The 21335-nt window shown below is 55.6% G+C and overlaps 6 protein-coding genes across 6 annotated transcripts; 1 reads left to right on the top strand and 5 right to left on the bottom strand.

The window, feature by feature from the left end:
* Positions 1 to 724: 724 nt before the first annotated feature.
* LTHEOB_12530 (Zn cluster transcription factor) lies at positions 725 to 2787 on the bottom strand (the record flags this gene model as incomplete). The annotated part of the gene is made up of 6 exons (XM_035509408.1): positions 725 to 788; positions 843 to 1039; positions 1090 to 1850; positions 1933 to 2224; positions 2433 to 2455; positions 2526 to 2787. The coding sequence occupies 6 exons, from the start codon at positions 2785 to 2787 to the stop codon at positions 725 to 727; spliced, it is 1599 nt and encodes a 532-aa protein (XP_035364494.1).
* A 1580-nt stretch (positions 2788 to 4367) lies between these two features.
* LTHEOB_12529 (Glycoside hydrolase family 93) lies at positions 4368 to 5795 on the bottom strand (the record flags this gene model as incomplete). The annotated part of the gene is made up of 1 exon (XM_035509406.1): positions 4368 to 5795. One exon carries the CDS (start codon positions 5793 to 5795, stop codon positions 4368 to 4370), a length of 1428 nt encoding a protein of 475 aa, XP_035364493.1.
* An 812-nt stretch (positions 5796 to 6607) lies between these two features.
* On the bottom strand, positions 6608 to 9987 carry LTHEOB_12528 (Glycoside hydrolase family 63; the record flags this gene model as incomplete). Its single annotated transcript, XM_035509405.1, has 6 exons — positions 6608 to 9343; positions 9396 to 9495; positions 9544 to 9661; positions 9715 to 9737; positions 9791 to 9806; positions 9861 to 9987. The coding sequence occupies 6 exons, from the start codon at positions 9985 to 9987 to the stop codon at positions 6608 to 6610; spliced, it is 3120 nt and encodes a 1039-aa protein (XP_035364492.1).
* Positions 9988 to 11538: 1551 nt separating this feature from the next.
* On the bottom strand, positions 11539 to 12885 carry LTHEOB_12527 (Protein kinase regulator; the record flags this gene model as incomplete). The annotated part of the gene is made up of 3 exons (XM_035509404.1): positions 11539 to 11917; positions 11972 to 12065; positions 12144 to 12885. The coding sequence occupies 3 exons, from the start codon at positions 12883 to 12885 to the stop codon at positions 11539 to 11541; spliced, it is 1215 nt and encodes a 404-aa protein (XP_035364491.1).
* Positions 12886 to 13972: 1087 nt separating this feature from the next.
* LTHEOB_12526 (MFS sugar transporter) lies at positions 13973 to 16086 on the bottom strand (the record flags this gene model as incomplete). Its single annotated transcript, XM_035509403.1, has 4 exons — positions 13973 to 14740; positions 14791 to 15177; positions 15230 to 15603; positions 15651 to 16086. The coding sequence occupies 4 exons, from the start codon at positions 16084 to 16086 to the stop codon at positions 13973 to 13975; spliced, it is 1965 nt and encodes a 654-aa protein (XP_035364490.1).
* A 3768-nt stretch (positions 16087 to 19854) lies between these two features.
* Positions 19855 to 20849, top strand: LTHEOB_12525 (Hira-interacting protein 5; the record flags this gene model as incomplete). The annotated part of the gene is made up of 3 exons (XM_035509402.1): positions 19855 to 19974; positions 20102 to 20567; positions 20701 to 20849. 3 exons carry the CDS (start codon positions 19855 to 19857, stop codon positions 20847 to 20849), a joined length of 735 nt encoding a protein of 244 aa, XP_035364489.1.
* Between the last annotated feature and the right edge of the window lie 486 nt (positions 20850 to 21335).

The raw sequence follows: 21335 nt of genomic DNA, 5'->3' as shown, positions 1-21335 counted from the left end.
GAAAAACTGCTGTATTGGAAGTAGTAGAGTTTGTATGTGCAATGATACTAACGCGATCTTCAAGCGACGACGCTTCACAGATACTGTTGCTTTATCTTTGTCTTCACTCGCTCGTCACTGCCGTGGGGCAATGGCTACGCTATCAGCCTGCGACTTCCGCATTGAAATCACCAGTACAATAGAACACAAAGCCAAACGCATCGTAGGACGACACTGCAAAACAGGCAAAGGAAAAGCAGTTACAGTGACACTTTTCCATGCGCATCGGAGTTGTATCAGATGAAAGCAACGAGAGAAAACCACCCGACGCTTTGAAAGCAAACGTAGGCTGAACAAAAAAAAAATACTGCAGCGTGAATTCCTTCCTTTTTTTTCCACACCGATCCTATTCTTGCATATCAGGCTTGTTTCAACCAAGTCAAATCCACTTGGTGCTTGCTCAGGCGGTCTGGCAGATAAATAGACGCGCCACGCATGAGACGTACAGTAAAAGAAACCGATGATATCGACTTAAAACAGCGGGCACTGAAGTTCGCTCCCTCAAAACCTTTAATCCCGAATTTTTTTTTTCATCTAGGTTCTGAGAACCCCTTGAAGATCTTATCTCAAAAGAAGATAGGTAGCAGTGGGGACGAAGGGAGAAAAGAGAATATGTACGTTCGGAGTAGAGGAGTGATCTCGAATCGATAAGTACGGAGGAAGGTTTCATGGTATATGGACGCGATTACGAGCTCGAGCTCGGGCTGTCATTAATTATGGGCAGGAAGTTCCCAATAATCAGAGACGGGCTAGCAATTCAGTGTCAGTTTCTTACTATCCAGCACAGGCAAAGTGCTACCCACATGTTATGTGCGTCTCTTCGGATCGTGAAGGAGAAGCAACACCGAATCTCCGGGTCTTTCGAGTCCGGGTTCGGGTTCTTCAGCGAGCAGCTGGTCAGAATCGCCTTCTGCGAGCTGTCGAACGCGATGGCACCGAATTTTTCCCAGTAGCTGACGAGCGACTTTTCCTCAACGATCTCGTGTAGCGAAATCTTACCCTGGTGCTGCTGTTAGCGAGGCGCTCGTGGGGGGTCAACGATCGACGCACATCGCGCAAGGTCTCGATAGGCACATTCACCAGCTCGGCCATTTCCTTGTTGCCGCGAAAAATCTCACCGGTTCTCCGCCAGCAGCAGGCAGGTATAGCCATACTGGCGAAAACTCGGTCGTATTCCATCAAGCATCGCTCGAACCACATCTCAACACGGACGAGTTCGATATCGGTCAAGGTCTGTACGCGCTCTCTGAACTTCGGCCTGAACCTGTCCATGCACCGCAGAATCTTCTGTCGTGAGATGGGTGGGAAGTTGCGCTCCATGTATTGGTACAGCCGCGCGTAGCCCTTAATGTAATTGAAGGGCTTGAGCATACCCGCGTCGAACTTGGCTTTCAAAAGCTTGTTCATGCGCTCCTCGGGCGTGTCGTTTCCTGCAGGGTCAGCAGCCGTCATGTAATAGGCCTCGCGCGCCTTGTCGAGAGGGAAGCCGCTCGTCGGTCGTGAGATGGCGTTGCCAATCGCAGCTTGCGACGGAGGCAGAAGCTGGTTGTTCTGCTGGTTGCCAGACACCAGTGAGTTCTGTCCGTTGAATGAATTCATCGTGTTAGTGAGTGACTGATCTGGGAAGAGGCTGTTCATCTCGTCGCCGTTGTACAGAGCGCCGTCGTCCATGAGACTGTTGCTAAACAGATCGTTGAGCAAGTTGTACTCGTTGGATGCCTCGGAAGCGTTGAACATGTAGGAGGGATGGAAGGCGTGCATGTCCTGGAAAGTATTGGAAGCGCCAAAGTTCCAGTCATTGTAGTTCACGACTTTTCGCGATTAGCTTCGTGTTAGCAGGCTGTCGTCAGGACTGGAAGGGGGGGACAGAGCAGGGCAGGAGGTATCACGAACATGACTGAGAGTTGCCGGCGAGGTTTGAAGCGTGTGGCGCGGAGACGGGTGCGGGCTGGGCGATGGGGCCCGGGGTAGCATTGGGGAGGGCGTGCGGCAATGGAGGCGGCGCAAGGGCCCCGAGGGCTGCATCTTGCGAGCCGTGACGCTGGTCGAGCGGGCCGAGAGGGGCGTCCGTGGGGTCCAGCTTCTTCGCCTGCTCCTCGTCCTGGGCCTGCCCGCTGGGCGGGTCCGTCTTCTGGCGCTTCGCCGGCTCACGCGGTTCATCGTGGCAGAGATGGCCAATATTGCGCTTGATACATCTGGTACATGGCCGCTCCTAATAGCAGGGCCGCAGCAAGGGCGCATTGTCAGCGCGTGCACCCGCAGGCCCAAGACAGGCGGGCCAGACTTACGAGATCGCATGTCATGTGCTGTGGGCGGCGAGATAGGCGCAATGGTCAGCATGTCGTGTACCGGTCTTGTACGCCAGTCGCGTGGGCGGGAGTGAGGCGGCTCACCGAACGTCTGCAGTAAATGCAAGCTATCGCTGCCAGTTAGCCATGCGTCTGCTCTCCTCTTGCTCTTGCCGGACTGATTGGTCTTCTGCGCACCATGATTGACCTTCCGCCGCTTCTTGGGCGGGCTCGCGCTCTTGTGGCCGGCGCCATCCTTGGCATCGCCGGCAGCCTTCTTGTCGGCGCTCTGCTGCTGCTTCTGCTGCGGCGCCTGCGGCTGGGGCTGCTGTTCCGGCTTCGGGGGTCTGGAGGCATTGGCGTCGTCGCCATTCTGCTGGGGATCCTTCGACGTCGTCATAACCGGGGGCGCAGCTCCATTCGATTCCTCTGCGGCGGTTCCTTGTGTAGCCTCAACCATCGAATGGGGTTATGTCGCTCGGGACGGAGGGGACTGCGGATCGGAACGGCGCATGGGCAGGCGCATTCGCGTCGTCGTCGTCGGGTAGGCGCGTCAGAGGTTGCGGAGGCATCGAGAGCGTGCGCTCGACATCTGAGGGCTGTGGGTGCGGCCTGCTGGGCGACAGGCGGCGGGCGGACGGCGGCGCGCGCGTTGTTGTTATGCTGCTGGCCTGCGCTGCTTACCCCAAAGCTCGAAGTTCGCACGCGACTGTGGAAGACCCAGTCTTCGCCGCCCCGCGGTCGCAGGGCGATCCCCGGCCCAGCCCTGCGCAAAGCCGAGGGGCCGCGACCAGCAAACCGTGACAGCCAAAAAGTATCCGTTGACCCACGGCCCAGCGGTCAGCAACCCTCGCCTTCAGCCTCAGGCCCGCTCCGCTAGGGCTCGCCGTTTCATCCTGTCCAGCGTCGCCTGCATCGTACCTTGCGCCGTGTCTGCTGGTACTGCGTCCCAGCTGTTGCTGCCTCGCCCACCGCTGCACACCAGCCTACCTACTCGTATTCGCGCCCAGCTCTCTGACGCAGGGTGCCTGCCCGCACGCTTCTCCGCCGCCCGGCCAATTCCGGAGCACGCGCGCTGTCTTGACTCTACCCCAACTTCCCCGACTGAGGGGTTGCGGGAAATTCAGGAAGCGGGTGACAGGAAGGAGCAGCGAGATTACAGAGCAGCGCTCGTCCAGACGACACTACGTACTTACTCCGCACTCGGCGCGAGCTTACTGGCGCCGCCGCGGTCGTGGGTGAAGGAAAACGTGCGTTGCGCCCGACTGCCCGATGCGGTAGTTGTGTTCAATATACACAGATGCGCCTTGGCAATACCGATATTATGTACGTGCATGTACTTTTCTTAGACGCATGCGCATGCTGTGCCAATGCGAGAGGAAAAATAAAAAGCGGAGCACGTTCCAGGCACCGAGCCATTGGGCCCGTCGGTAAGTATTGGATCTCACGCTGCCTCCTCTGAGACCCGCAGCATCTGCCCGCCATGTGAGACTAAGCTTTACGAGGACCGTTATCGTCAAGACGTGAGGCGCGAGGACCACGCGGTGGGAAAACGCGGTCCTCGTTCCCTTTCGGGACCATGATCGCTGCGCATCTTGACGATACGCTGCCGATCAATCTGGACCCGTGAAGATGGTTGAAGCAAGGGGGTTGGTTCTAGGAGAAAAAGCTTGTCTTGCAACCCCATCTGTGCGCGAAACGATAGTGCGAATCGTTGTTATCCGACTAGGCCACGAGCCATCTCGAGTCTGATCGTCCTCCGGAACCAATAATTCCAGATCGCGTGCAGCAGCCTGCATGCCCCCTTGTAGAAAAAGCAAGGTCTTGATCGTAGAGCACGGGTCGCTGCAGTATCCAACCCCTCGAACACACTGCTATCGTTGATCGTAGGCTCTTCCGCACATCGATCGAAAGGAAAGCATCCAGTTTAGAATAGCTGCTATAATACACTATGGTGGTTTCCACACCTCAACGGTAAACAAATAAGGGTATCATAATCGTGCAGTGCAACAAAACTCACTACCTCCACCATGGCCATGTCTAAGAAGATGACATCAGCCCTTCATATCGCTCTCCGCCCAACCTTCCCCTCAAGACTCCGTCCAAAGCAACCCTCGCACCGTTCATCGCCTCGTCCAATCCTTCAACCTGCTCCAAATTCGCTTGCATTGACTCCAGATGACCACGCAGCTGCCCCCACACTGGTGCCAGCTGCTCATCGCTGTCCAACACCATCTCCTCTTCGTCGACCAAAGGCCTGCGTTCCCCAGCAGTAACCAGCCTTATCTCATCCGCGCCGTCCTCTTTACCACCACTGTCACTGCCACTCTGCTCATTCCCCGCCCTAAACCTCTTCAACGCCGGATGTAAACCCCTCTTTCCCCTCTCCCTCCCCCTCCTCTCCGCCTCCCTCGCTCTCTGCTCGAGCACTTCTAGCCCCTCTCTCTCCTTCTCCAACACCTCTTCTTCTTTTACCACCGCTTCTTTCAGCAGCTTGACCGCATGAATCGCCGGAGTGAGCTGCGCCTCCAGCATCCTGTTCCTCTCGACCACCTTCTCCAGCTCGAACACTTCCGCCGCCGACGCCGCGCCCGCCGCCTTCATCGGCGGGAAGGGGATTCTCGGAATCTGCTTATCCAGCTTCCTCAGAACGCTCGCTAGCGTCGTTTCCGCCTCCGTCTTCCTCTTATCGTACCCATCGCCCATAACACCAGCCTTCGAAGATGAGGCGGTCGACGCCCTCCTTCCCGCCGCTTCGACGACCGGTCGCTTAGCCGTGATGAACAATGCGCGCGCGGCAGCCTGCGCTGGCAATGGCGCAGGCCGCCACTTGGTCGTGATGACCGACTGTGAGATGTGGCGGGTGCGCGGCTTCAAATGTGAAAACTTGGCCTTGCTTGATGTTGTGGTCGTCGTTGTCTTCGCCACCACTCTTTCCTCCTTCCCCTTGTCTTCTTTTACCCGTTTCCTCGCCGTTCCTGCTGTAGTACTCGATTCCGCCTCTGCGTCGCTACGCCTCTTCTTCCTCTTCGCCCCACTATCCGCCGCGACATCGCTGCTCCGCTTGCTGGCCTTCTTTCTTTTGTCTGCAACCACCGACGCCGCTGACGGCATCTCCAGCAGCTCATCTTCCTCGTCGTCGTCATTATCCCCCTCAAGCGCTTCTTCTTCCTCCCAATCATCCTCATCCCCTTCACTATCTTCCTCATCCCCTTCTACCTCCTTTTCAGCATCCTCCTCAACATCTCCGGCTTTCCTCTTCCGCCCAGCAGAAGCGACCTGCTCTGCACGCACACCGTCATTCTTTCTCCGTGAAGCTGCTGCCGCAGGACGGCCAGCCCTGCCATTCCGGCCCTTAGCGCCAGCCCCAGCTCCAGTTTGTGCAGTATTCTGGGAGGAAGAAGCGACAACATTCGACGATTTGCTCGGCCGACCGCGTCCTTGGTCGCGACTGGTTTTCGGCGGCATTTGCTCGTTTCTTTTGGTATACGTTGCACGCACCGCACAGCCTGTGTATCTGTCCGTAGTATTTGCGGGAGCGAGAGAGGGTGAAACTCTTAAGCTGCGTGTCCCGTCGTTTTGTGTTATCTGCTCAGTGTTGCCAAGGACTTCGTGAATCTTGCGCCGAAGTTAGGCAGGGAGGTAGAGAGGTGGCAGGCTGGTCGGTAGGTCGGTAGGTCGGCAATAGCGGCATGCGCAAATATTCGATCTATGTATTGTGTGCTGTGGAAGGAGAGGTGGCGTGCTCGGAGGTTTCTTGGGGTCGCTTTGGAGACGCGTCGCGCGTATTGTATTTCGGAGCTCGGGGATGCGGTGAATGCTCTTCAATTTGTGAGCTGAGCAAGAGTGAAGCTCGTCCTAGTACAAGTCCTGGTGCCAGAGGAAGGTCGCGCGAAATAACTTAAGCGTGTGCGCGGGGTTGAACGTGGACACGGCCGGTTTGTAGAGGGGAAAGATGCACTATCGTCCGCGGCGGTCGCGTTCGGTGAGATCATCACTGTTGACGCGCCGGGCCAAAGTCGTGGCCTCAAAGCGCTCGGACTTCACGCACAACATGAACACGGACGAGGGAAGGCACAGCAGCAGTTGTGCATTTTGTATAATACAACTTACTCCAGTATCTATTAGGTAGGGATTCTAGGTGTCTAGGTAACGCGCCCCATTTTAAGCATACAGCGAAACCACTGCTGCTGTAGGAACCCCAATTTGAGCCGCCAGTCTACTAATAATGTCACCAAACGCCCATAACTGAGGCCGCAAGCTTTGCCCTTTTACATCGCTCAGGCACCATCCAGCTGAGTCTCAAGCTCGTCACCTACACCTTCACCTGCAGAGTCGTGACTCCTCATCCGTGAGAGTTTGTTGGACACGTACTCCGCCACCTGCTCGTCAATCTGCCTCTTCTTCTCAAGCGCCTCTTCGTCAAAATAGCCAACCGAGTTGACTCTCTTGAAAGGCTTGACTGGCTGCTCACTTTCTTCGTCGTCCACGGCATGGCCGTTCGCCGCCTTGGGGCTCTTCGGGGGTTCAACATCAACCCAATCAGGGCGGCCGCCAATGGATCGGCTGGTTGAAGACCTGCGGAAGCTAGGCTTACGGATCTTGTACTTGGTAAAGACATCGTCGAAGTAGTGCGCAGCAGTTGTGGACGGAGTGCGCGGCGTCTGGGGCAGACGGCAGCGGATGCCAGTGTCGTGGATCATCTTCGCAATCAATCCGGTCCAACCGCATTGGTGGCTGGCGCCAAGACCTCTGCCAGTGTCTCCATCGAAGAATTCATGGAACCACATGTAATCCTTCCAATTGGGATCGTAGTCAAGCATCTCGTTTCCAGCGTTGATGGCGCGACGTCCGTCATCCCCGCGCGCAAAGAGGTGTTGCAGCCTGTGCTGGATTTCCTCGGCAACATGGCCCAGATGCATTTCGTCGCCAGAACCGGTCGGGCACTCAATCTTGAAGGTGTTGCCGTAGAACATGTAGAATCTCAGAAGAGACTCCACAAGTAGGAAGTTCACAGCAATCCAAATAGGACCGCGCCAATTGCTATTGCCTCCGAACAAACCGCTATCCGAATCGCCCGGAAGATAGGCGACCGCGAAAGTTTGTCCGTTCACATCCATGGAGACAGGGTGCTCCTGATGGTACTTTGACAAGGATCGAATTCCATGGTCTGCGAAGAACTCGTCTTCGTCAAGCATCCTCTTCAGGATCTTCCTCAAGCGATCTTCGCTAACCAGCGAGAGAAGGATCCTGTCACCCTTTCCACGGCGGCTCATGCTGGCTAAATTGCGATCAGCCAAGTCGGAACGGTTATCGATGAACCAATTGAGACGCTTCTTGAATGAAGGAAGCTTGTCAATGACCTCAGGTTCCAAAGTCAAGGTCGCGTAGAGCGGAATCAGACCGACCAGGGAGCGGACGGGCATCTGTTTGCTCCAGGGGCCACCCCAGGAAATGGCATCATAGTAGAAGCCATCCTCGTCGTTCCAAAGGGACTTCTCCTCGCCATCGGAACGGTACTGCATAGCATCGCTGATGAGAATAAAATGCTCGAAAAACTTCGATGCAATATCCTCGTAAATGCGGCGATGCTTGGCCAGCTCCAAGGAGATGTTGAGCATGCACAGACAGTAGAAAGCCATCCATCCAGTACTGTCAGCTTGCTCCAAGACACCCCCTGTGGGCAAAGGATCGGAGCGGTTGAAAAGTCCAATGTTGTCCAGGCCCAGGAAGCCGCCCTCGAAGATGTTCTTGCCATCAAAGTCTTTGCGGTTCACCCACCAGGTGAAGTTGAGAAGCAGCTTTTGGAACACACGCTCGAGGAAGTCAAGATCCTCGCGCCCGTACATCTTCCGCTCAATCTTGAACGTCCTGAACGTAGCCCAAGCGTGGACTGGAGGGTTGACGTCACCGAAATTCCATTCGTAGGCAGGCAGCTGACCGTTCGGATGCATGTACCACTCGCGTGTGAACAGATCCATCTGTTTCTTTGCGAAGTCGGGATCAATCATGGCCAGCGGAATGCAGTGGAAAGCGCTATCCCATGCAGCGAAGAAGGGATATTCCCATGAATCGGGCATCGACAGGATGTCGTCCAGGTACATGTGTTTCCAGTGCTTGTTGCGGATCTCCTTCCTACTCGCCGGAGGAGGGGGCATTCCGGGGTCACCGTTCGCCCACTCGTCCCAGATGAAGTGGTAGTACTGCTTGCACCACATCATGCCCGAGAAAGCCTGGCGCTGGATATTGCGAAGATCCTCCGCCATTGGCAAGGGGTTGATGCGGTAGTAGAACTCATCGGCTTCAATTCTGCGTTGCTCGATGATGTCATCAAAAAGCTCCTCATCAAGGTAACCGTCATTTCTCCGGGAAAGTCTGAAGCGGACGACAGCGCACTCTCCAGGTGGGACTCCGTCACCTTCGTCAAAAGCAAACCAGGCAGCTGCCTTGGTTCCAACGTTCTCGGGATTAACAGCGGCCACATTGTCGTCGCAGATGCGCTCATGGATACCATCTTTGGTGTAGGCGGTCTTGTTCTCCGTTCCCCAAAGCTTCTTGAAATTGGTGTCGTTGTCGGTGAAAAGGAGCTTTGGCTGGACGTCTTCGCTCTCTGCACCGTACCCTGGAGAAGGCGACAATTGGAAATATCTCTCGCCTAGCTTGTGGTGGCTGGACACAGCAGTCGTACCGCCAACCTTCCGGATGCTCGGCTTCTTGTCTGGCGTCTCACGTCCCCACGCCCAGGTGTTCCTGAAGAAGACATGGGGCACAATGTGGAGTGGTGCCGCCTCGGGACCACGGTTGTAGGCCGTGATTCGGAAGAGAAGCTCTTCCTCATCATCGGCTTCTTTCGCCGTTTCAATGAAGATATCCCAGTATCTGTCATCATCGAAAATACCAGTGTCTACGATGTTGTATTCGCGATCGAGTCTAGTGCGTCTCGCATTCTCCTTGATGAGGTCGTCGTATGGGAATCGGCGCTGGGGATACTTGTAAAGGAACTTCATGTAAGAGTGCTGCGAGCAATTAGCTTTCTGTCGCTTCTCGGGCCTGTATGCGGGTGCCTACAGTGGGTGTGTTGTCCAGGTGAAAGTGCGCCTCTTTAATCGACTCGCCGTGGTTTCCCTGAGGGTTCGAAAGGCCGAAGAGTCTCTCCTTGAGAAAATCACTACACTAATCAGCACAGTTCAGACTCTGTTTCATCTTGGTAACATACTCCTTTTCGTTCCAGAAAGCAAAGGTAATGTTCTGAAGACCGTGGGTGTCGGAAACACCGGCGATACCGTCTTCACCCCACCGGTACGCGCGGGAGCGAGACATGTCATGGGAAAAATCTTGAAAACAACGTCAGCAGAAGTCAATTGAGGTGAATTAGGTTCACACTCACGGCTCCATGCATCTCCATCGTGGCTGTGGGCCTGAGGTCAGCGAGCGGTGTCAATCTTCCGTGGGAACAAACTCACGAGTAGTCCTCACGAACTGCGGTAAATTAGCTGAAATTCGAGTACGAAGGGGGGCTCAATGGATGCTTACCGGTAGCCCATTGCCTCTCGGCAACGTAAGGGCCCCATTTCTTCCAGTAGCGCTCGCGTTTGCGGTCCTCTTTCAACCGCTTCTCCTCTTCGCAGAGGTACTCTTGCTGTCCGTCGACGATGACCATGGTTGCGGGCGGGAAGAATGCAGGTGTTCGAGGTTACGAGTACAAAGACTGGCGGCAATTGAAAGCGGTGGGCGGTGAAGCGTTGGCAGGCGAAACAAGAGGCAGCTAGCTCAAGGAAGGCGGGCGCTGATCAAATGTGCAATGCAAGCGAGATATGGACAAGAGTGAAGGAAGTCAAGAGTAGAATATACTGCCAGAGCGCAAGATGCCTGGAGGAGGGGTTGCTGCTGGGAGCGTGAAGGAGTTGGGTGAGAGAAGATCAAGCGGCGCTGGCGGCGGCGGCGACGCTTTTGTTGCATGCAGGAACAGTAGTAGCGAAGTGGACTAGCATGACGGTGGCTTCCTTATCGCAAGCAAGCTAGAAACCAGAGCAGCGCCGGTTGTCAGCATGCGCCCGTGCAGCAGCTGCCAGCCAGCGCGGGGAGGGCAATGGCGGCCCAGCATGTGTCAAAGCGCGGTAAGCGTCCCGCAGACGCGAACAAGGCGGCGCAGCCTGTCGTCGCACACCTTTTTCTCGCGCGACGCGCGCCCGCCAACAACAAACGCCTCGCGCGAAATGGTTGAGAGCGGTGGGCTCGCATGTGCAGCATGGGCGATTGACAGTCTCGACAACGGTTGATCAGCAGGGAGTCCGAGCGCTCGGCGCAAGAGCCGCCACTGCATCACTGCCCACCCGCCCCTCCGCCCGCAAGCACCGCAGTGTGCCCGCTGCTCGCGCCCCAGAGCGCGCACTCGCTCTCCAGACCTCCAAGTCTCCACCAAACGTTCCCCGCCCTGCTGTGTTGTCCGCGCGCGACCCGTACACGCCGCGGGCGCGCCGAGACGATCCAAAGCACCCCGTGGACTTCTCTCCTGCGTTTTGGATTCGTGTCATAAAGGCCGGTGGCCCCAATGGGTGCATGTTGGCCGGTCTTCCGCGCCGTGTTGTGTGTTTTCCTGACCGCCTGCGCCTGGCATGCTGCATCTGGTATCAACATGAATCGCGTGGTGTTTTGTGTGTAGCTAGCGCTGCTCCTGGGCTAGACTCCGATTAAAATTTGATGGCGATTTAAATCGCGATGAGGTGCTTCACCTGCGGGAGTGCCGGTGAACTAACTTTAGCTTCGGCGCGCACTACGCAGTAGGTCGCGCCGTGGCAGATGACGTAGCCAATGAGTTTTCTTCCGTTTTTTTCTGCACCTCTACACGTGTGAACACATGGCTCTGCATCCATTCCCAAGGGTTCCCCGCATGTCTTAGGTGGGTCTCAAGTGGTCACATTACAGCCTGGAGTATTTTCAAGTCCAGCAGATGGCATCTCAAGCGCCTGTGAATTTAACCCAAACCCATCGCCGAAAGCCCACCATGTAAATTAAGTATGCACACAAGAACGGAAAAGCTGCAAGAAAGACCAAAAGCCAACCAAGTACTAAACCATGTCCGGTAGTATGCATCCGCCATTGCCCTTAACCTGCCATGTTCACACGCCCGAAAACGCCCAGAAAAGGCCCTGCCAATATGCCTAGTTGAAGTCGGGAAATTTGCCGAAACGTTAAGTTACGCCGCTCCTGCTCAATCGCTCTTGAGCATGCTCTCAACGAGGTCGCCCAAAGGTCCCCAGTAATCCCTGCTTCCCTGGTTCAGCTGATGCTCGTCGACGAACAGGACGTAGTGCTTGAAGCTGGTGTTGAGATGCGGCTCGAGACCGAGAGCGATGATGACAGGGTAGTGGTGGCAGTAGATGTGCGCGTAGACGCGGTAGAGGCGCTTGAAAAGCTGACGGATCAAGGCCGGGAACTGCTTGGGGAAGGCGACGCCAATGCGAGAGGGGAACATGGACTCGTTATCGATGTTGGACTGGACCCAGGCCATCAGGTGTTCAATGTATTCTGGGGCGGGCATCTTGGTCGGCTTCTTGTAGTTCTCAGAGTCTTGCCAGAGGTACTCGAACCTAAAAACAAAAACGTCAGCGAAGTCAGTGGAATCAAGGGTCGCTCGGGCGTACTCGTCGGTAGCCTTCATCTCAGGACAGCTCTGCGGCGAGCAGAACTCCGTTATGGCGCCATAGATCAGGTTGATCTGGTTGTAGAAATCGACAACTGCATGGTGCGCAACAATCAGTCTCGCTCCACACCAAGTATTGCCGCAAGCCCTTCCCCGGGTATTGAGCAACATACCATTCACCGCCAGCCACTCGCCCAAATCCTCTCCCTCCGGCAGCTGTACCGCCTTGCGCAGACTGCCACTTCCCAGGGTTGCCTCGGCGAACTGCTTCAGCTGCCATGAGCTGGTGCCGCGCTTACCCTCCTTCGCGCGGAATGCGGCTGTACCGCCATTGCCAGTACGGCCAGCCCTGTTGTTACTGCTACCGAGGAAGAGAGTATTAGCATCGCCATTCCCGAACTGATTTACAACGTGCGTGTGCGGCCGCTTCGGGGTGCGTGAGCTCTTGAGAACCCCCCGGCGAGGCGAGGGATTTTCATGTGCGCGCATAGGGATGCGAGATTGCATGTCGGGCGCCGGCTGTGAGATCGAGCACAAGTTGGGCGGAGCGGGAGCTTGGGGTGCGAGCAGCGCATGAAGGTTGCTGTGGAGAGCCTCGCCAAACGCCTTTTGTAGCGGGCTGGTGTAAACACCGCCAGGCAGTGTGGGCGGGGTATATCCCAGGTGCGCCCGGTGCCAATATGCGTCGTCCCAGCAGCCGGCATCGCGGCGCACCGGCACACCGCTGTCGGGCCCCCCAAACACGCAATCTTGCTGATCGGCACGAATGCACGGCTCGGGAGCGGATGGAGGGAGGGTGAAAACGGGAGGAAGGGGTTTCGGATCGGAAGGAAATGAGGGGAACGGGCTGTAGTGGAACGATGGCTGTGACGCAGAAGGGGTATGGACGAACATTGTGGTAATGAAAGAAGTCATATTGCTCGCGCGGCGGGCGCAGAAGGGCGACTATATGCAGGTCGACGAGGAACGATCTGTGGACTGGGGTTGTGTTAGCATTCCAAAGGTTACCATAGCCGGGCCCATAAGGCAGCGAGAATGGAGGGGCGGCTGCTCTACCAGCGATGGGGGCGCAGGGCACGACGCAATAAGCGGGAGCTGTTTCCGTGCCGTGGACGCGGTGCAGGTGACGGAAGGGCTACAGCAGTTGTGGAGCCTAGGGTGCTGGAGGGAGGAGGATGTTGAATGGGTTCTGGAGCAGCGCCGGCATTGGGCGTAAACAACGCTAGCGCGGGCGGTGAGACCGTCAGCCTGGCGCCATCGTGGGGCAATCCAGGCTCCGATCCTCTAGCGGATCGCCCGCGCAAACGGCCCTCGTCAGCGTGCGCAAGTATAGCTGAGCTCTTCCGCTGCGTTTCAGCCCGCACCTCCGTTTTCATCACCACGTCCACCTCCGCGATTGGCTCGTCGAACGCAAATCCCTCGATCGAGACCGCTCTCCGCGCCCTCACCTCGTCACATTAGTCTAAATTTATCTTTCACATGGTCAGGCAACGTAATTGAAACAGTAGTTTAATAAAGGCTAATTTTTAGGGCTCCCCAACAGCCTTGCGGTTGCAATGGCAGAACCTCGCAGAAGCAACCAATACCAGGGACCCGGTGCAATTGTCAGCCAGTAGAAACTTTGGGTTTCGGTGTTCGAACCTCCCACGGGCGGTAATCCCGGGGGCAATCATTCAAATACCAGCACTAGCCGGGGAGGAACATGGGAAGCTTTTGCACAAAGACGGTTGCAGAGGCTTGACTCAAAGACTCATTGAAAATAAGGTATTCACATGCCCAACCACGGCTCAAACCAAGGGGAGAAAAAAAAAAAGGCCCTCTCCACATCGCAACCCGATCAGGTCGTCGCCATGCCGAGCAGGGGGTATCAAATCGTTGAAAGAGAGAATATCGACCACAGCATCAACAAGAAGACCACATTGGAGAGATCGTTCTACGTCCACCTCCCATTAGGCGCTTCCAAATCTTCTCCAGGCCCGCAATTCAGACCTTGGCACAGTGTCTATGTGCCGTTACGGGTCTCTCTAACCTTGGATCCCGAATCCGTGTCACCAGCGAGGTCCTCGGGGTCGCCACCAGCGTGAACATCCTCTACCTGGTACAGAATCTCAGGCTCAACCTTACGTCTGAAGATGTAGCGGTTGATAAAGTACGGAATCTGACGAAGGCCGTAGGCAGCATGCTTGCTGGTGGGTACACTGAAGACTTGGTCAAGTTCTTCGAGGGTTTTTCCCTTGGTCTCGGGCAAGAAGAAGAGGACGAGGAAGAAGCCGACGACGTTCCATGCAGCGTACCAGCCAAACGCACCCTGAGGTGTGAATGCAGCTTGAAGCGAAGGCCACGTGATCGAGAGCACGAAGTTGAAAAACCACGTGGTAGCCGTCGCAAGCGACATTCCGTACGCACGCACATATAGCGGGTATGCTTCAGCAGAGTATGTGAATGGTACCGGACCCTCACCGGGAGAGTAGACGATACCGAACAGATAGATGCCCAGAGCAATCAGGCCGACACGAACCCTAAGAGCCGAGCCTTCGTTGGAGATGAAGAAGCACATGCCCGTGAAGAGCAGGAAGATCGCCATGAGCGGGAACGTCGTGAGCAGAAGGTTACGGCGCCCAAAAGTATCGATGGTATAGATGGCGGGAATAGCGAATAAAAAGTTGATAATGCCGAATCCGAGGGACGCAGCAAGGGCAGATATCGAGGAGAAACCGCTGTCGCGGAAAATCGAGGACGAGTAATAAGCGATGACGTTGACTCCACAAAACTTTTGAACGTTAGCTTGTCCTTTGGTACTTTGGGCGAGAGGAATCCCACCTGCTGCATGAACATGACAATCTCCGAAGCAATCATCGCACGTCTGTTGCGGGGCACGGTGATGATTTCCATGATCTTGCTCTGGCCAATCTTCATGCCCTCTTCAGCCTTCAGAAGCTCAGCCATATAGAACAGATCGCGAGCCGCCTGGACCTTGTTGTAGCGCAGTTGACACATGGCGTGGTAGGCAGCAGCGTGGCGGCCCTTGCTGAGATACCAACGAGGCGACTCAGGACATAAGAAGACGAAGCAGCAGACGACGACAGCTGGCAGCATGGCGGACGCCATCATCAAACGCCAGTTCAATCCGGTGGCGGCAGCAGTATCCGGGACTTTGTACAGCGCAAGATCAGCAACGTAACCAAGCATGATACCGAACGCGGTCCACTGCACGGTTGTTAGCACCAGAATATCCCCAGAACTTTTGGTGTCCACAAACCATTTGCCATTGCATGACCAGCGCACCACGGATTGCCGGAGGGGTGCATTCTGCCGCGTAGATTGGGACCGTTGCGGATTTAGGGCCAATACCGAAGCCGAGCATGAAACGCGCTACGAACATGTGCCACCAGGTGTTGACAAAGCCCTGCCAGAAACAGGCAATCGCAGAGAACAGGCAAGTGATGAAGATGGTGCCACGACGACCGAACCAGTTGTTGTACGGAACAGTCAACCAGCAGCCGATGAAAGCGCAGCAAAGATACGGGGCCGAGTTGCAGAGACCAGTCAACCAAGTTGAGCGCGCCTCGCCTTCGTTGGCAATGCCGAATTGCGGGGTGTAGAAGAGTTGTGCACCATTGACGACAGTCTCGTCTACAAAAGGTCAGTCAACCAGCCGCTCGACAGCTTGAATTACGCACCCATTCCCTGGACTGCAGCGCAAACGGAACAGCAGACAATGACAATATACAGAGTCTTGGGCTGGGACCATTTGTTGGTGAATTCATGGTACAGCGTTGAAACTTCCTCCTCTGACAGGGTATCGGTGCCCAGGCGATCGTAGGCCAATGGGTCCTGAGCGAGGATGGCGCCGATTTCGAAAGCGCGGATATCCTCGGGTTCGGCTAGCGCATGTTGTAGTGCATAGTCTCGTCCCATCTTCTCCAGCTGGGGACGGCTGTATCCAGACAGAGGGTTGGCGAGTTTGGCATTGGCATTGCGGCGAGCACGGTCCGCGGCCGACATGTGAGTACTACTGACCACGGAGGCATTGCGAGTGCCCCTGCTATGGCTGCGCTCGGCGTCTTCCTTAAAGGCAGCCCCGCCTTCGGAAGAGCGCTTGTCTCCAGAAGCCATTCTGGGCAAGCTTGGCGGGCAAGACACCCAGTGGGTATGTTAGAAAGGCTTGATCGTCCTGTGGAAATATATTCAGTATCTGCCGACAACTGCTACCATCAGTTATAGCGACATCGGCAGCGCGCAGAAGGTGAGGAAGCAGCTTACCGTTATGTTGTCACAGGCAGCGTTGTCCACAACTAGCCAGGAGATGTGTGGATCAGGCGAGAATGGACATAGAAGGGAGACTCGGAACGCGGTGCCGGGAGGATGAGCAAAAGACGGGGACAAGACGCCGCGCCGCGGGGAAGCGTTGCAATAAGAACCTCAAGCAATGCATGGCGGAGAAGACGGCTTACTGCGGCAGGCGCCGCTGACGGGCTCAGGCTGGAGCTGTCAACAAGAGCCGGGGTTCGCGCTGCTTCCCCGCGACGAACCTAGCACCAATTATCCGCGAACGACAGACGATCGCCCAAGCCATGCCCACCCACACTCCATCTGCCGCGTCCTCCAACTGCCAGTCGACGGCTAAGGAGACGGCTGCCCGTCGGCGCGGCCAGCAATGACATCAGCCGGGGCGCGATGCCCAGCGTCTCGATGCCCTGCTCGTCTGCTGACTCCCGCCGCGCCCAGGCGGCACACAGCACGAATCCTTCCAGCAGCGGGCGACGCCAAGGCAGACTGCACGGTAGCAGTGGGGGCTCATGATAATCCTGGGTCAATTCGAGGTGATTGGCAGGTCTCTGCGGTGTTTGGTTTGCCTGGTGCGCACGGTTGCTCCCACTCCTCCCCAGCAAGCGGCCAAGTCCGCTTCTCCACACTTGAGTCAGCGGGGGTGAGACATGGAGAAGCCAATGCCGGCTGCGATACAGATTTCCGCGCCTCCGGCTGCGCGGCGCGACGCCGGTGAGCAGGCAGCGAATGTCTTCGCGCTCCCATGCCGGCCAGCACCGATGTAGGTAGCCTCGTGGCAGCGGGTTGCACAGTCGCGCGAAACACGCGGCATTCCAGAGCGTGGAGGTTGCAGCGACAAGCGATCGGCCGTTATGGCTTGCGGCGTGGCTTGCCCTTGGCAGTCAGCCGAGGCGCCTCTTTCGTCATGGGCAGGGCTGGCTATGACAGCCGCCGAGACGTGAGCAGGGGTGAAATGCCTCGCCTTGAGCTCTGAGGTCGGTCGCTGGAGATGGCTTGAAGTCCCGGTAGGCGGTAAGTTGGGCTCGGTAGTGCAGCTGTAAGCCGAGCGCAAAACCCGGGCCTAGGGCTCCCCGCGATGGGGACGACTGCAGTGGGGAGGCACATCGTGGAGACAACCTTTTCGCATCTCCTACCCTTCTGCCACAATTCGCCGTCATGTCAGCCTTGCAGTTGGCCACCGCTACGCCGCACGCCGCGTTAGGCCTTCCTCCGCGTCTTCTCCGCGCCAGTTGCCTTCTCCGCTTCCGCCCTGCCGCCTAGCAGGTTGCGTGAGATTTGCAGGCCTGAATGCACCATCACGCTGGCGGCCGGGGTTCCGCCAGACCAATTGGGAACCATCGCCACCACCTGCACGTCTCCGAGCACCGGTCGCCTGGATTCTCTTAGGGTCTGCCTTTGCTGCCTGGACACATAGAACCTGCGTCGGGGGGCACCGCAGTTACTGCCTCGTCGCACGGCTTAGCCGCACTAGACCGCTGCCCGCAGCCTGTGGCCTGGCAGCTGACTTGTACCGCTGCACCAAATTCCTCCTCTGGCCATGTTCAGCATCATAATTATCCTCTTAGCCGTGCGCTCGTAACCGCGCCTCCGAGATCGCCTTGTCTTTTTGTTCATGACGACGCCCGAGCCAGAGACAAGATTTGTAACCCCAGTGTACCAAGACAAATCGCTTGGGCCTGGCGCCCCCAACACCTCTTGTCTTGACCGCAGACCAACGCCGCCTGAGTCAACATACATGCGTTCTACAGATCGATCGCCCGCCCATTCCGACACTTTAGTGCCACTCTAGACGCCAAAAACGCCCCTAATGTACGCCATTGTTCTGCACAACGGTTCGACTTCACGTACCTCAGGATTAAAGACAAAAGGTGAAGATGCTGGTCGTCGTTGGGAGAGCAATTCATCCAGCACATCACCAATAATGCTCTGTGCGACTAGCTCTCGGTTTCGCATCCATCGGAATGGTCAGCAATGGGGCGCGCACTATGGCCGAGATGCAATGCCAGATCCACGGCCTCTCCGACCAGCGAAGTGCTCGTACTCTTTCCGTCATGCGTTCCCCACACGGGAATTACTGCCGTTTGGCCCGCTAAGAGCGGCCATATGTTCTCCTGAGCTGCACGTGAGATTTAAGCTCCACTGGCACACCAATCAACTGGCTGGATTATCCCCCGCAAAACGTTGAGCGCGGAAGCAGGGGTGGCACGAAAACGACTAGAAAATGTATGGATCTTACCCGCTCTTCGAGAAGTAGACGATGATCTATCTCACAATACTAGGTAAGGCAGAATTCCCTGGTGGAGGTCTGAGAGTGGCTGGTAGCCTTTCATCCTTTGGTGGCGAGGCTGAAACATTCGATCAATGACCTCCGTCTTCTACTCATTTTTTCCAATCCCATGTCTGAATCAATACGCTTGCCCCTTGTCGCTCGGATTGCTTCTTTTGACAGGTGGGCGGCTGCAGCCAGGGGCGCGCGTAATCCCGAGAGGGTACCTGGTTTGATTGCTGCTCTCAGGAAAGCTACCGATGGTCTAGAATGCTTCTGGAAACATCTTCTCTAGGACTATGACGGGCACCGTAGCTTAGGATGCCACGCGCAAGGTGCTGAATATGCACGCAGATATCCCTTACTCGTATTCTGATGGCCTTACCCGGTGCCTTCCGAAAAATGCTGGATAGCTCCGGGATACTGAAATGGGGATACCGCGGCCAGTAAGAGAATGTGCATTCCTTCCTGTTGATGGCGTGATGTATTGAAAGCAGTTTGAAAACTGGGTAGCCCGTGGGTGTCCTCCAAGGTCAAATACGAAGATTCTTATGTCTCTCATCAAGCCGCAGCATACGTTTTGTACGATGAAGTGGTGCGAATCGAGGCATGGACTTTAGCAACAGTCTCTTGGTCGAAAAGCTGCTTTTTGTGGCATTTCATGAAGCTGGAGAGATTTTCAAAACTCCGGGAATCACGCCTGTGCCTTTGCTCTGACTTATTTTTGTAGGAAATAATTATTGGAGAACAAAACATTCTACCTTTTCTATTTCTTTTCATCTTTCAATACCAAGGAGTCGCATCAAATCGAGTGTGTAGATTGCTTAACAGCACACCTCTTTTCTAATTTGGATGGACAGTTTTTTGTCGACGCAAGTGCTTACCAACAATCAACAGCAAAGCCCCAGAAACACATCCTAACTCTGAAGCAAGGTTTACTACGTAGAAAGCGAGCTGAGTGGTGCATCGCTCAGCCAATCAGAACGGTCCGAATTTCGGAGGAGAGGAAGTAATCACGTGCGAAATTGCTGAGAAATCGCCGCGGCGATCGACTAGCTCGGACGTCATCTTCAACATTTCGGCAAACACCCTGACAACGCCTTCACTTCAACACTATTGCCTTTCGACGCACCTTTCCTAAATCTGGAAGAATTCAAATCAGTCCCGCGTCAATTATCTTAATCATGCCGACCTCCGCCGTACCCAGAACGGCCATCCGCGCCCTTGTCAGAGCCAGACCGTCGACCAGCTCGCGGACAGCGCAGAGGCTTGCCACAACGAAACCTGCTCCGAGATGCCTTCACCAGACAACCTCATCTACTTCATTCATGTCTGTCCGCCACAGACCGAACTCTTCCTCGATGTCCGCTCGCAATGCGACACGATTCGGAGCCGTTGAGAGCCGGCGGACAATGTTCATCCAGACCGAAAACACCCCCAACCCCGACGTAAGTGCATGGTTAATTTCCCCTATCAACCATGCCTCATAAAGCGACGCATTTGGCTGCAATCTTTTGTTGGAAGACTTGTGCGAAAAGCGCACGCGACAGCGCGGCTAACGAACCCAACTGTCAGGCCCTCAAGTTCAACCCCAACACCAATGTCCTACCTGAGGGCTTTCCCTCGGCCTTCCTCGAGTACATGAACCCGCGCTCTACCCTCGCGCCGCCGCACCCATCGCCACTAGCCGCTAAGCTGTTCAACGTCGACGGCATCACCTCCGTCTTCTTTGGCTCCAACTACATCACCGTTTCCAAAGACAGCTCCGTGCCATGGGCGCACATCAAGCCTGAGGTGTTCAGTTTGATCAGCGAGTACGTCGCTTCTGGTCAACCTATGGTGAACGTTGCGCAGGGCAGTGCAGCTGGCGAGGGCCAGGAGAGCGAAGAGGATAGCCTCGCGTACAACGAGGATGACGATGAAGTAGTCGGTATGATTAAAGAGCTGCTGGAGACGAGGATCAGGCCGGCAATTCAAGAGGATGGTGGCGACATCGAATTCAGGGGTTTCCAGGACGGGATTGTCATGCTGAAGCTAAGGGGTGCATGCCGGACGTGTGACTCATCAACAGTAACACTTAAGAACGGCATTGAAAGCATGCTTATGCATTACATAACCGGCACGAGTTATCTGCTCCGCTCTATACAGAAAAGCATTGCTAATTTGTTGTGCAGAAGTCACAGGTGTCGAGCAAGTCCTGGACGAGGAGGAGGAAGTTGCACTGAAGGAGTTTGCGAAGTTCGAGGAGAAGCTGCGTCAACAGAAGGGTCCGGAAGCTACTGCGTCGACTATCGGCAAGGGAAGTTTGGATACTGTCGAGTAAGGCTGCAATCGGAAATCTCTGTTTGTGGAGGCAGTGGAATAAAGCGGACAAATGGTACGGACTTAAAGCTTCTATCGGGACGTAAATGTTTTATTAAAAAAGGAACATATTCGTCCGGACAAGAGCTTCAAGTCCCCATGAGTTGGTGTAATTATTCTTCGATCATCCTGCTCGATACCCTGTACGAAAGAATCAAAAATTCAAAATGCCATCATAATATTGTCTCACCCGGTCCGGATGCGGAGCGTTTCGCAGGATGGGAGTGTTTAATTTCCCCGCTATCGTCAAATATGAGGTGAGCGGCTTTTAGTTAAATGCGTTTAGCAAAGGGAGTTCTCATTAAAGGCATTCTGGTCTAGCTGGATGCCTACAGTCCCTTCTCGCAGCCGATGGCTAGCGTGAATTTGTTTTTTGCTTATGTCATGGGTAGTTGAAGCTATCGTCCGGACGAGAATGTCGAATTAAAAATTATACATATACATCCGG

This window comes from Lasiodiplodia theobromae, assembly GCF_012971845.1.
Source record: "Lasiodiplodia theobromae strain AM2As chromosome Unknown scaffold_66, whole genome shotgun sequence".
NCBI classification, from domain to species: Eukaryota; Fungi; Ascomycota; class Dothideomycetes; order Botryosphaeriales; family Botryosphaeriaceae; genus Lasiodiplodia; species Lasiodiplodia theobromae.
Note: the sequence above shows the minus strand (reverse complement) of the source record. Positions and strands in the feature narration are given on the sequence as shown.